This window comes from Eublepharis macularius, chromosome 15 (genome assembly GCF_028583425.1).
Source record: "Eublepharis macularius isolate TG4126 chromosome 15, MPM_Emac_v1.0, whole genome shotgun sequence".
NCBI classification, from domain to species: domain Eukaryota; kingdom Metazoa; phylum Chordata; class Lepidosauria; order Squamata; family Eublepharidae; genus Eublepharis; species Eublepharis macularius.
This window is the reverse complement of record NC_072804.1, coordinates 32257703-32271254: the sequence shown is the minus strand read 5'-3', so window position 1 is coordinate 32271254 and position 13552 is coordinate 32257703. Positions and strand designations below refer to the sequence as shown.

The 13552-nt window shown below is 47.2% G+C and overlaps 1 protein-coding gene across 1 annotated transcript in view; it reads right to left on the bottom strand.

Moving 5' to 3' along the window:
* GALE (UDP-galactose-4-epimerase) overlaps nt 1-12169 on the bottom strand; it is a 57877-nt gene extending 45708 nt beyond the window's left edge. Inside the window, exon 1 of the mRNA XM_054999763.1 lies at nt 12084-12169. Within this exon, the coding sequence (XP_054855738.1) occupies nt 12084-12107 (24 nt within the window). The 5' untranslated portion in view covers nt 12108-12169. The remainder of the gene's footprint in view (nt 1-12083) is intronic.
* Nucleotides 12170-13552: the final 1383 nt, after the last annotated feature.

Here is a 13552-nt window from a genome sequence, read left to right as displayed (position 1 = left end):
TGGAGCCCAGCTTTCAGCAGACAGACAGCAAGGATTGGTACACACATTCATTTCCATCACATATTGACTTGCATGTGTGAACTGGCCCTCATGTCAGAACTCTGCTTTTCAGTGGAATCATTTCACACTGTTACGATGCTGTGTGACCATCTTTTGAAAGGACCACTGCTTGCTGATGATCAGGGACACTCAATTTATATTCCGTAAGTAAGAGCTAAGGGCTGGAAATCTCTCCCCGCCCCCCGCCCCCCGTCTTTGAGAGGTAATACCCATCAGCTAAAGCAAAAAAAGGCAGGGGAGAAATGCTGGGAGACCGAGTGCGTCAGAACAGGAGTCCAAGCATTTTTTAAATTCGGGGGAATCTGATGCAGGGCTGGTGGTTTTTATTGCCTGCTGTAAGAATCCTTTTGGACATACACTGCTCTGATTGCACATTTCACAAATAAAACAAATCTTGTGTCTCTATCATCTTAAAGAAAAATAATCCTGTAGCATTATCACTGGACTTCTCACTGCTTTGGGGAAATGATAAACATTTAGCAACACACTCAATCACTCAGGGGCCAAACTACATGTTACAATGTACTTGAATAATAATAATAATAATAATAATAATAATAATAAACATTTGATTTACATATCACCCTTCAGGATGACTCAACGCCCACTCAGAGCAGTTTACAAAGTATGTTATTATTATCCCCACAACAAAACACCCTGTGAGGTGGGTGGGGCTGAGAGAGCTGCTAGAAGCTGTGACTGACCCAAGGTCATCCAGCAGGCTTCAAGTGGAGGAGTGAGGAATCAAACCCGGTTCTTCCAGTTCTCCAGATTAGAGACCCGCTCTTAACCACTACACCAAACTGGCTCTGTCATGGGGACTGAATGCTTGCCATGTAAAACCTCCTGATAGCTGCATCTCTGGTGCCATTTTAGCAGGGGAAAATGGGGGCGGAGGCAGGAGCCCCTCTTCCCCTGTGCTGTAGTCGCAATAAAAATTGTGGCCCCACAACACTTTTAAATGGAATTCGCATCAGGAACTCACAGCTACAATACGGCTGTGAGTTCCTGTGGCAGACCTGCATACATTTTAATGTGTAGTTTGGCCCCACGTGATAATCAAGGGATGTACATCCAAGTCCAAACCAGTGCAAGTTGCCAAATCCAGGTGGGGCCCGGAGTTCTCCTAGAATGACAACTCATCTCCAGACTACAGAGTTCAGTTCCCTTGGAGGAAATGGCAGCTTTGGTGGGTGGATATCCCAGCTGAACACCCTCCCCTCCCCAGCCTCCAACCTCTGCAAGCTCTGCGTCCAGATCTCCAGGGACTTCCCAACACAGAGCTGGCAACCCTAAAAGCAGCCTAGTGTTGGCATATTTCAAAGCCGATACTCCCCCTGACCGAGGCTGAAATTTATGAGAAGAGAAAGAGAGAATATAGCCTTATATCGGTCCAGAAAGATGCTGGAGAGGGACATGTTGTTGATTGTACCCAACTCAGGTTGCAGCCCTGGAACACTGCAACTGGGGTTCAGTAGCGTGTGGAACATCAGGGAATTCAGCCAAGCCAAGGCATTGATGAAGTTTCTTGGGGAACATGCCAAGGGCAGATTGGACAAACACGCACACACTTACACACAGAGCCACGTGCCTTTTGCTGCTCAGCATTTGCTATAAAAGGAAGTCTCTGACTTTTTAATCCCACCGCTTCCAGCTGTAGCCCAGGATTCCTGCAGTCACTCGCTTAACAGAGATGTTCCGAGTTTCACTATTCACTGCCATCGCTTGGCCTGATTCCTGCCTCTGCTCTCTCCTTTGCCAGCTCCATCGATCCCATTATAAAGTGACTGCATTAGCCACTTTATCAGATGAACACAGGAAAAAAAAAACCCAACAACAGAGTGCCTCCAAGAAAATAAGTCTGGAACTTCTTCCAACCCACACCCTGCTTTAAATCAACATGGGTTTGTTGATTACCAAGTGAAAGCCTTAACTCGTTCATCCCCAACTCTGGCAAAAAACAATTTCACTTGAAAAATCACTACATCGGTTGGGATCTCAGAGACCGCAAAGGCACCGTACCAACATTCAGCCGCCTCACAAAATGCCACCTTCCCAGATTGGCGCATTCTCCATTCCTCCATGAGTGCCGAACTAAGAAAAAATATTTCAAACCTCTAGGAATCAGTGTGAGATGTTTAGGATCAAAGGGTAGGCCGACACCTCCAATTTTCTTCCAGGCCTGATATTACATTTACGCTGTAAAATTAGGGGAGTGAGAATCTCTGAATAACGAGCACAGTGGAGCTGTGCTACTTTAAACAGGGCTAGATTAGGCTGCATCCAGACCAATTTTTTAATTAAATGGCTAACTGAAGAAATCTTACAGCAATATGATAAATGTTGTCCTGAGATATAGATTTTTTTTTTAAAAAAAGAATACTTACAGGACACATTTTGCAGCACTTCAAATGCAAGAGGTTTATCTCACTGAGAGTGTATATAACCCCAGTCCCCAGAATTTGAGACCTAGGGAACCCTGAAAGTAAGTTACTCTGGCTTTGCTAAAGACTCAGTGATGCCACACTTTCGATGTGTGGGCGGGTGGGGGCACCAGAAGGGGATAGACTTGTATTTTTTCTAGGTTGAAAAGGGTCATTTGTTCCAGTCCATCTGCATGGAGACAGGCACACAGGACTATACCTTCTGCTTTTTAAATTGGATGCGAGGCAATAAAGTCCCCCAAAGTTCCAAGCCTGAACTGACTGGACACTTGATCCATGCCTGACTTGGCAGTGACACTTTTTCCTCTTTAAAACTCTACAGTGTAGCAAAGAGGAAGAGGGACAGAGAGATGCATCTTTACCATGATCGATGTTACAGTCCCCTCCCTTTGGAAAGCATGCCGCCAATCTCTCCGCTGACCCTAATCCTTGCCAATACCATAGACGATGTAGTCTCTGCCCTACCCACCCACCCCCCACCCAAGAAGAGAGAAGATCACAACTCTCTACAGCAGATGCCAACCCAATTTTTTTCCTCTGAGGATACTGATAGATTCCCTCTTCCTCCCCAGAGACACCCCCACCCAAGGTTTGGCAAATCACGCCAAGTCCAAATTATGGGGGACTCCCCCTTCCCCTACATGCCCAGTGATAGAAAAAGGTTCTTCTGTGATACCCAGTCCTCCCACCGCCAGCTCTGTACCAGTGAAGGTTAAACACGCCCCACACTTCTGCAGTGCCCAGAAATTCCCCATCCCCGCTCCCTTTCCCCCACCCGCAGCAACACTCACAGTCCTGGAGGCGATTTCCCCATCCTCTCTGGCCGTGGGCCTTAGGGATGGGTGCCCTGGAGCCTGCCACGAGCTTTTCCTCCCTCCCTCTAAACGATGCTCTGGTGCATCTTGGTGCTCTTGACTTTGCCACAGAAAACTCCCAGCACATCTCGCCTGCATTCTGTTCCCTGGAAGCCGGCAGCAGCAAGAATCCTCTCGCAGTTCAGCTTGAGAAGTTCCTTCCTTGCAAAGAAGGGGAGGGATTTAAAAACCGGCACAGAAGCAAGCTAGTGGGGCTTTGCAGGGGTTTTCAGGTGCAAAGGAGGTGAGATCCTTCTTCCCCACACACATATACATACCACCTTTCTGCCAGCTTTGCAATCTTGAAAGATGCTTCTTTAAATACACTTTGGGGGGGTCCCCTCTGCAGCAGCTCTCCCCTAAATTAAAAATATCCCAAATCATAATTATAACCACCCACCTTCCCTGAACACACACACACATTCCAGCTGTTCAAGAAATGGAAGTTTGCACAGACTCGTGTTAATAAAATCCTCAGTTCCTTTATTAATCGGCAAATATTGTCCCTGACACACAAACTGCAGAAAGGGGGATACATCTGCAGCTTGTCTGCCTTTCCATCCTGGGCAGACCTGAGGGATTTTGCCTCATTAAGTGAAACATTAAAACCACTTGTACATGAAAACTGAACAGTTACGCACCTGAAGAGCATCACCAAATACACGGCCTCTAGGCCTGACAGGTGCCTGAGATCACTAAATCAGGCAAGTCCTGGGGGACCCAGACCTGACCTGGTGAACATCAGAGACACCATCTTGGCTGTCTCTTGGGGTTGGCGCAGGCTTGTGCCACTTTCAGCATGCCTGGGATCTGTGCCAACTGGGAACGTCGCCTTTGCTCCACTGACTCAAGGGCTGGGCCTCAGGCAGGGGCACTCCAGAGGCCACCCTCCTCCCATACTAAACACACACCGCCACTACCCCAGGCCACAGAGGTGCTGGGGGTCCTGCCTCTCCCTCCCACGCTGGTGGCTGCTGCTGCTTCCTTTCGCTCACTTGTTCTTCCCCGCTGGGCTCAGGGATGGTGGCAGCGGTGGTGTGGAAGCGGCTGGATATCCTGGGACTCCACAGGAAGAGAAGAAGCAGGCAAAAGCGGAGCTGGGCAAGTGAACGGAGGCAGGGGCAGCTGTTCTTGCTCCTGCTGGCTCAGGGTGGCCAACTCTGGGTTGGCAAATTCATGAAGATTTCAGGGCAGAGCCTGGGGAGGGTAGCGGTTGGGGAGGGGCCTCAGCAGAGTATAACGCCATAGAGTTAGGGTTGCCAACCTCCAGGTGCAGCCTGGAGAGCTTCAGGAATTACAACTGATGTCCAGACTACAGAGATCAGTTCCCCTGGCTGCTTTGGAAAGTGGACTCTAAGGAATTGTACCCTGCTGAGGTCTCTCTCTTCCCCAAACCCCACCCTCCAAAGTTGCCAGTCCCCCAGTGGAGGGTGGAAGAGTCCCCATCCCTAGCTGCCTGCCACCAACCGCCACCCTGCTACAGCTCACGTGACCAGTGCAGGAAGAGACGCCAGGCATGGTGCCGAGAATTGGGGCCTTTGCAGCCCAAAGGAGCATGCACACTCCTGCGTCACTGGCTGATGACGTCATTTTCAGCACAAAATGGAAGTGCAAGTCACACGGGGGCGGGGGAGGTCTCTAAAAGTTGGCCCCAAACACTAAGAAAATATCCAAAGCCCCACCAACCCCACTGCCCCCCAGTTTGGATCCAGGGGACCTAGCAAGCCTGCCACCCTCCCCAGGCTCCATCATTCAAATCTCCATGTATTTTCCAACCTGGACTAATCTACCATACGATAGATCCCACCCTCCAAAATAGCTATTTTCTCCAAAGAAATTGATCTCTGTAGCCTGGAAGTCTGTTGTCATTCCGGGAGTTCTCCAGGTAGGCAACCCTATCCTGGCTGGACCCGGAGGGAGAAGAGGGGGATGGGGAGGATGCTGGGGAGGGGGAGGGAGGGAAGCAGAGTCGAGAACAGCCACTTCAGTTGCTCAACACCGCTTCATATTTTGGAAGGATTCTGCAAACAGGTGGGCCCTGCAGGGACTCGTTGATGGCTGAGCCTTGATGCGGGGTCAGAGAAAGAGTGTCCCATGGTCTCTTGTGTTGGTGTAAGGGGCTTCTGGGGCCTTGGAATAGTTGCACAAGCACACTCCTTTTCATCCCACTCCAGACCGGCATGGCAGATAGCCGCATGAGTCTCAAGCAGCGATCCTCGCTGTGTTGCTCATGTTGTTTCCAGGCATACACTTGTTTCTTCTGCAAAGCCAAGAGCCAGTTCTGGCTTTCCTGTGCTTTGCTGGGACAGGAGCTGTTTCATAGAAGCCCAGGAGGACCCACCTCCATGTCTACAATGAGCACCCACTTGGGAAACAGCTGCCTCCAGCATAGAAGGAAGCTTGGCGTGGAGCCTCTTAACATTTTGTGGAACTTCCCAACAATTTTGCAATTGATCAACTCCCACCCCTCCATAGTATCTATTTTATTGGGGCACCTACAACATTCCAAAAGTGCCCAAGGTTGGGAAACCCTAGTCCAAAGCAAAACCCACATGCAAAAGTTTGGTGTTAGATATTGGACCGACCTCTGGTTTGTACATTTTCTACATTATTCTCCTCTCCTTTCTTCCCAGAAGTCCAAAGAAGAAACGTGAGATCTTGCTCTAACACCCATCACCACTTTAACGATTCAAATCTACCTGGGTTTTGTTTCTGGACCTAATATTTGCTATCCGTCATGCTCTCCTTTCTCCCATGAAAAGATATACGTCCCTCTTAGACTAAGTCTAGTTTGGTGGTTAGAGTTTCAGCTCAGGATCAGAAAGACGGAGGTTCAAATTCCTGCTCTGACACTTAGTGGATTATCTTGGGCCAGACACAGCCTGACCTACCTGATAAAATGCACATTGCTTTGGGCCAGTCATATACAATCAGATGAATCTACCTCACAGGGTTGTTGTGAGGATAAAATGGAACACTGCTCCTTGGAGGAAAAATGAAAAATAGTTGCTAATGAAGCCATTTCTGGTTTCGGGAAAGAAGATCCATGTAGTTAGGACAAATCAAGCACCTGACCCAAATCTTTGTGTAAGTGCTCACAAAGATTGATGATGTTGGTGTCTCATGCTTCCTCAAAGGAGTGCAGGAAGGTGGATGTGGGATGGACACGTGAAGCTGCCTTATATTGGATCAGATCATTGGTCTACCAAGGTCAGTATTGTCTACTCAGACTGGCTGATCCTTTTAACTGGAGATGTCCAGGATTGAACCTGGGACCTTCTACATGCAGAGCAGAGGTCTCTACCACCAAGCCACAGCTTAGTGTCTCATGTTAGGCTATACTTTGGCATACATTAGGTTATGAGACAGTGACTGGTCCAAGGAATCCTAGCAAGCTTCATGGCTGAATCATAATTTGAACCCAGGCCCAGTGTACCCTGCTGGATCCTTCCCCCTTCCTTGATAGCCCTCCATTTCCAGACTTTAACAATTCTGCTGACATTTCCCTGCCCATGTTGAATAATCCTCTGCTCTGTCCTGGGTGCATCAAGCTTGACAGGCCCAACCCCTGAAAGGGGCCTGTGTAGTTTTACAAATCCATTGAAGAGAAAATTCCACATGATGCAGCTTTTCCTATCACAACCGTGTAGTGAACCGAGAAACAATCAGTGCGGTCCTTAGAAGGGTGTAACTCGTTTAGTATTGCAGGGTACACATGTTGCATTTCTCTATTCAATACACTCACGGGAGCTGTTGTAGGGGCACTGTATGTATCAGCTGAAATGTAGGCTTCTGGCATTTTTAATATGTTTACACTAAGGTTGCCAACTCAGGGCTGGGAAATTCCTGGAGATTTGGGGGTGGAGCCTGGCAAGGGTGGGGTTAGGGGAGAGGCAGGACCTATAACGCCATAGAATTCCTCTGATAAAGAGGAAGTGATCTCTGTAGTCTGGACTCAGTAGTAATTCTGAGAGATTTCCAGGTCCCACCGGGTGGTTGGCAACCTTAATTCACTATCATACACACTGTATGCAAAAGGACAAAGGCAGAAAGGTGACAGTAGTGTTGGCAAGAGGGGACAGGGGCAGCAGGAAGTGGTTCCTGGGCAAGGGAGTCCACCCCACTCCAGGCTAGCTATATTGACATAGTTAAATCTTGTATGATCGTACTAATGGAGTCATTCTCAACTGGACTGTCCTGTGAAGATGAGTCAATGCAGTTGCGAATTATTTTGCAAGGCCTATGCAACGTCCAAAGGTGTGTGGATGAAGCTATGGTTTCATTTTTCTCTCAGAGCATCAATGCCTTTGACAACTGTATAAGAGGCAGAAATCCAACAGGTACAGCTTTTCCCAGCCAGAAAAGACAGCAACAGAGGCAGCTTTGGCCTGTGGAACTTCAAAACTTCAGAATTTTATGCTGCTACAAGACCAGGAACCCTGCCAGAAACCAGAGAGGATTGCCAACTGTCCCGATTGTGTCAAGATAATCCAGAAGGAGGACAATTTTATTACAAAGAAAACCAGTCTCTTCCAGACAGGGAAATGCCTTGAATTTGTAATATGTATATGGAGGGGTGAGGGTGGGGGAATGAACAATCAGCTACCCACTTCCTAAGTAAATGCATCCTATGACTAGAACAGGCTGCCTTGTGATGTAGTAACAACCCACAAACTGTGTCCCCTGGGAGTCGGTTGCTTTGAGGAGGGTAGAAGCTATTTTGTTTAGCTGTGAGGATGGTGCTCTAGCTGAAGTGCTTAGACCTCTCTGCTTTCAAGCCCTCACAACGAATGCCATAAGCTTAGGGGCAGACAAAATGGCTGCTTTTTACCTGTGGTGAATGATTTAGAACACTGAAGTAGGAGAACAGGATGTCCAAGAATCTCGCACTTCCTGTTTCTTCTTTGCATCTCTGTCATGGTTAGGGTTGCCAACTCCGGGCTGGGAAATTTCTGAAGATTTGCAGGCGGAGCTTGGGAGAAGGAAACGTTTAGGGAGGCGGAGGGGCTTAGCACTCTTCGAAGCAGACATTTTCTCCAGTGGAGCTGATCTCTGTAGGCTGGAGACCAATTGTAACTTTGGGAGAACTCCAGGCCCACCTGGAAGTTGGCTCCCCTATGCAGGGCTTTTTTTCCTGGGAAAAGAGGTGGTGGAACTCAGTGAGTTGCCCTTGGAGAAAATGGTCACATGGCTGGTGGCCCCGCCCCCTGATCTCCAGACAGAGGGGAGTTTAGATTGCCCTCCATGCTGCTTAGCGGAGAGCAATCTAAACTCCCCTCTGGAGATCAGGGGGCGGGGCCACCAGCCATGTGACCATTTTCAAGAGGTTCCGGAACTCCGTTCCACCGCTTTCCAGCTGAAAAAAAGCCCTGCCCCTATGGCTGAAGTAGAACTTTTACAGATTTCCTCCCTCAGGAAGGACATGTGTCAGGAACAGCAGTAGGAACTTGGGCATCTCCTGCCAAATGTGTGCATCTACGGCTGCATCCTAGTGTTGCCAAATCCAGGTTGGGAAGTTCCTGGAGATTTGGGGTGGAGCCTCGGGAGGGCCAAGTAAGTCTACTTTCCAAAGCAGCCATTTTCTACAGGGAAACTGATCTCTGTTGTCTTGAGATCTGTTGTAATTCTGGGAGCACTAAAACCCCCACCGGGAGATTGGCAACTCTACTGCATCCACAGCTGTCGCAAACAATCATTCACACTTCATGTGTGGAGAAGGCAACCCAATTGTGAAATATTGCTGCAGTACAACAGTAGTGCAATATCAGGTGTGTGGATGCTGTCTCTCTCTCTCTCTCTCTCTCTCTCTCTCTCTCTCTCTCTCTCTCTCTCTCTCTCTCTGCATGCACACAAAATCCAACTTTGGAAAATACAGAGATGTGGAAATTGGGAGGGGTGGGAAATTGTGCTTCTTGTTCCCCTGTTTTACACCAGTGCATTACCAGAAAACTGCTTTGTCACAAAGAGGAAGAAAGGAAACCACTGGAGGAAGAAAAAAAATCAATTGATCCACAGTTGTGCAACCCAATAGAAATGCGACCTTCATCTCCACATTAAGTTCTGTAATAAAGTCTTGTTAACCAAAAGTAGACCTATCTTGTACTGAGAGAACTCAAGGCCTGGGCAGGATGCAACAGCAACCATGAGATGCAAGCCCTTCTCTGCACCCTGGCCAGGCACCTGAAGTGGGCCCTTCCTGCACTTGTCCCCCACATCCCAGATAAACTGAAGAGCACTCTTTAATTCAGCATCCTTGCAGAGAGGTGTGATACCATCTCAGGCATTGCCTTCCAATCTCAAGGTTTGGTTGGTTTTGCCTGAGATCTGACCAATACTGAATTTCTACTAGTAGCTTGGCTGCTTCTTCTCTTCCGATTCAATATAAGCCACCACAATGTGCCACCCTTCAGTCAGCCCTTAAGAACAAACACCAGCACTTCCAGGGAAGGCTGCACAGTAGTTAAGGCAAGAGAAAGCGAGAAGGGGGTGGTGGTGGAGTTTCAAGTCACAAGTTTGGACCATCCCCTGCCCAGAGCCTGTTATAAAGGGGAGTGGAGGCGGTAACCCTACCACAGCCTTCATTATGAAAAGCATATGCATACATTTCCTGCCTATCAATGTATGGCAAGACCCACAAAGGGATTTCCAGCATTGGGTGCCAAATTGAGATTTTAGAAATGTGTACCCACTTGGCAGAACTAGAAGAACTTCAGGGGAAAACTCATGGGGTAGGTTTGGGCAGATCAGGTGACAGGATTTGGGTTTTTTTGATGCATTGGGAACAGGCATGGCAGATTCAGATGGTGGGGGGAGTACTCACACTCTCCTGACGCAGAATTCCTGGTGTATTCCACAAAACCTGAGGCAATGCCCAGCCATGATACCTTCTTTGTCTCGTCCATCAAATCCCTCCTCAAAACCCACCAGCCATCCTGTATCCTGCCACTCTGCTCAGCAAAGTTTGAAGCTTTCTTCCAACATAAGTGGCTGGAGTAGTGTTATGAAGCCCCCAAGGCTGCAGTCTTAACTGAAATGAAGGCTACGAAGCTGAACTGAGCTTTCCCTTAATAAGCTTGCTTCTATCTTCCTCCCTTATTTCCATTGCCAGGTTTTAAATTGTAAGGACCTTGGGGCAGGGACTGTCTTTGTATTGTTACTTTTTCTGATTCTATACATGTTCATGGGACAATACAATATAAGAATAATGCTGGCAGTCCTGCTAGCAATACAACTTACTCCGCCAATAAACAAATGAGCTACAGAACAAAATATTGAATCACATTAAGATATCTCTAAACCATTTTACAACTCCCAAGAAGCCACCGCAAATACCAGTGCTAAAACCATAAGTCACCTGGAAGACTTTTGAGATTAAAAAGTTCTGCTTAACTAGACTTCTGAAGGATTAAAAAAGTTCTTCAGATTGGGTGCCACAACAAAGAAGGCCCTGCTTCTTGTGGTCAGCAGTCAAACTTCGGATACCTGTTGCACTTGCAGCATAGTTTTGTAAGATGACCAAAGGCACAAGGGGGAAGCATGTCAGTCAGTGAGTGAGAGGATTAGTAATTACCTGTCAGGTTGGCTAAAATAACATGAGAGTGAGGCAAGGTGTTTATGGATCAGCTACTAGTGTAGTGGGGAATGGGGATGTGTGCTTGTAAAAATCCAACATTATTTAAGGTGTCTTATCAACCAAGAAGCCAGCAGGCAGCACCACTGTAGATTTCACTTAGGCCACAGTCCAGCCAGAGGCCACAATGCAGCATCTAACCTGGCCAGGTCTGGCACCAAGGAAAAAACACATCCCAGAAATCCTCTGTGCCGATTCAGAACTTTACTCAATTTGCAGATTCTCCTCTGCCCTTCTCAGGATGGGCTTCAGTTCCCTGTCCAGATAACTAGAGGGTCTTTATAGCTTAAAAAGTCTGAGCCAACATTATCCCAATTCCTTAGGGAAAGTATTCCCTCCATCACACTCTTATCAAATCATTTGCCCCTTTGAAACCAGTGAGAATTAATAACTGCAAAAACAAAAAGAGTCCAGTAGCACCTTTAAGACTAACCAATTTTATTGTAGCATAAGCTTTCGAGAATCACGTTCTCTTTGTCTGACGAAGAGATTCTCGAAAGCTTATGCTACAATAAAATTGGTTAGTCTTAAAGGTGCTACTGGACTCTTTTTGATTTTGCTACTACAGACTAACACGGCTAAGTCCTCTGGATCTATAACTGCAAAAATAAAATGAGAATTCCTCCCTCAGCAGCACCACTAAATAATGATGTTCTCTGGATATTCCTCTCTTCCCCCCCCCCCCCCGTCTCTTTTTACCCTGCTGAAGGCAAAACTTGGCAGCCCTCTTTGAACATGGGGGAAACCTGAGTTCAAATTTCTGCTTGTTTGTGGTTTCCCCCCAGCAGCCTCAGTCAAGTCGCTTATCACTGAACCTTGGAGCCAAAACAGATATGCCCTCCCAGCAATTCTGAAAACTCAATTCTCTGGCACATGAGGTTTAAAAAACTGAATGAAAAAAAATTACTGGGAGCTCCGGACTTGGAACTTGCAGCTGACATGTAGTTTGGCTTTCAGTCTTCCAATATACCCTACTCTGAGTCTGTAACAATTTGCCTCATAGAACAGTTTCAAGGGGAAGTATTCTGTGGAGAGAAAACCCTTTTGCATACCCCTAAAAGGAAACACTGGTCATTGCAAAACCCTGATTCCTACCTCTCCGTTCCTCGTCCCTGCCATCACCGAAAGAACACCATGGGGACTGAAGCCAGTTCTGCCAGAAATTCGAACACATTCAATGTTCAACCTAAACTGAAAGGCCTTTGCAGGGCTGTGTCCTGGGTCAGAGAAATCACTTTGCTTAAGCAAAGCAAGGCTGGGACATACCTTTCTTTCTCTGCCCCCCCCTCTTCATTCCCCACACCATGCAATGTTTGCTTGCTATTTTTGGCAGGGCCCTCAAAACTCTGCTCCGCCTATGAATATGGAGAGTGAGAAATCCTTTTGGCCTCTGCTATATAAGGAAAGGTAGAAGAAGTCCCTCACAGCTAAATATACTAGGAACAAGCAAGAGAGAGAGAGAAAGAGAGAGAGAGAAAGGGGGAGGGGGCAGCCACGCTTTTGGCACACTGTGTGGAAAAGAGATTGTGTCAGGACAATTCAAAGACAGGCCCCTCTGCGCACGTACTGTGTGCTTGTGTGTGTGAAGGGAGACGATTTGTGACTCACAGCCAATGCTGCATTATCCCAGTGCCTGCACAAGCCTCTGACTGCCTACCCGTGTTGCTCCTTGCTAGATTTCAACACCCGTGCATTCTGTACCCTCCAAAACATTGCAGATGAAAACAGGTTATACCCCTGTTCTTGCTCCAGGAATCCCATGCACCCACCCTTACTCATGACTTTGGAGTTTTTTTCCCTACCTGCAGTAAAGTTGCATTCATTTTATTTTTTGCAAGGAGCTTGTTTTGATCGGATTTAGAGGCGCAGGGCTGGTTTTTTCCTTTCTATTAAAGACATTCACAGGAAACATTATCATCCTATTACTCATCTGTTCAAAATAAGCCTTGTCAAATAGTGTGTCGATTATCACTGCCCGAGGTCTTACTGTTCATGTCCATGGATTTCCAGGCATGCACACTAAAGCCAAGATTTATTCTGTATCACCGTTCAGAGATCTAGCTTCTGGAGAAGGATGGAAACAGCAGAAATGTAGCCACTCTAGCAATTTGCATTAATTTTTTTCAATCATTCATCACCTAAGAATTCAAAACAGAGAAAAATTAGGGTCAGTGATTTACCAAGCAGAAGTAGCAAAAAGCAAGGACTGTGGCTGGTAGTTAAAGACTGAAACATGCCAGGATTCACACCTCCCTTTTCAAGCACCAACTTCAGCTGTAAATTTCTTTCCTTCCAGAATATTAGAGCAGCTGCCATCTGGGAATAATTTACAGCTGTTCCTCTGCGTTGCCTCCGTGCTGACGACAAATCAATATTTTAACGGAATCACCCCAGCAAAACCACACATAACCTGCTTCCCCGACTCTTAACCTTGAACATTTGGAAGTGAATCGAATGGTCTAGTGTTCATTTGAAATCAAACTATTGCTCAGTTTACTGCAAGGGTCAAATGTAGACCCCAATAACTGAGGGGATTGGGATCTAGTGGACTTAATAGGAAGGGA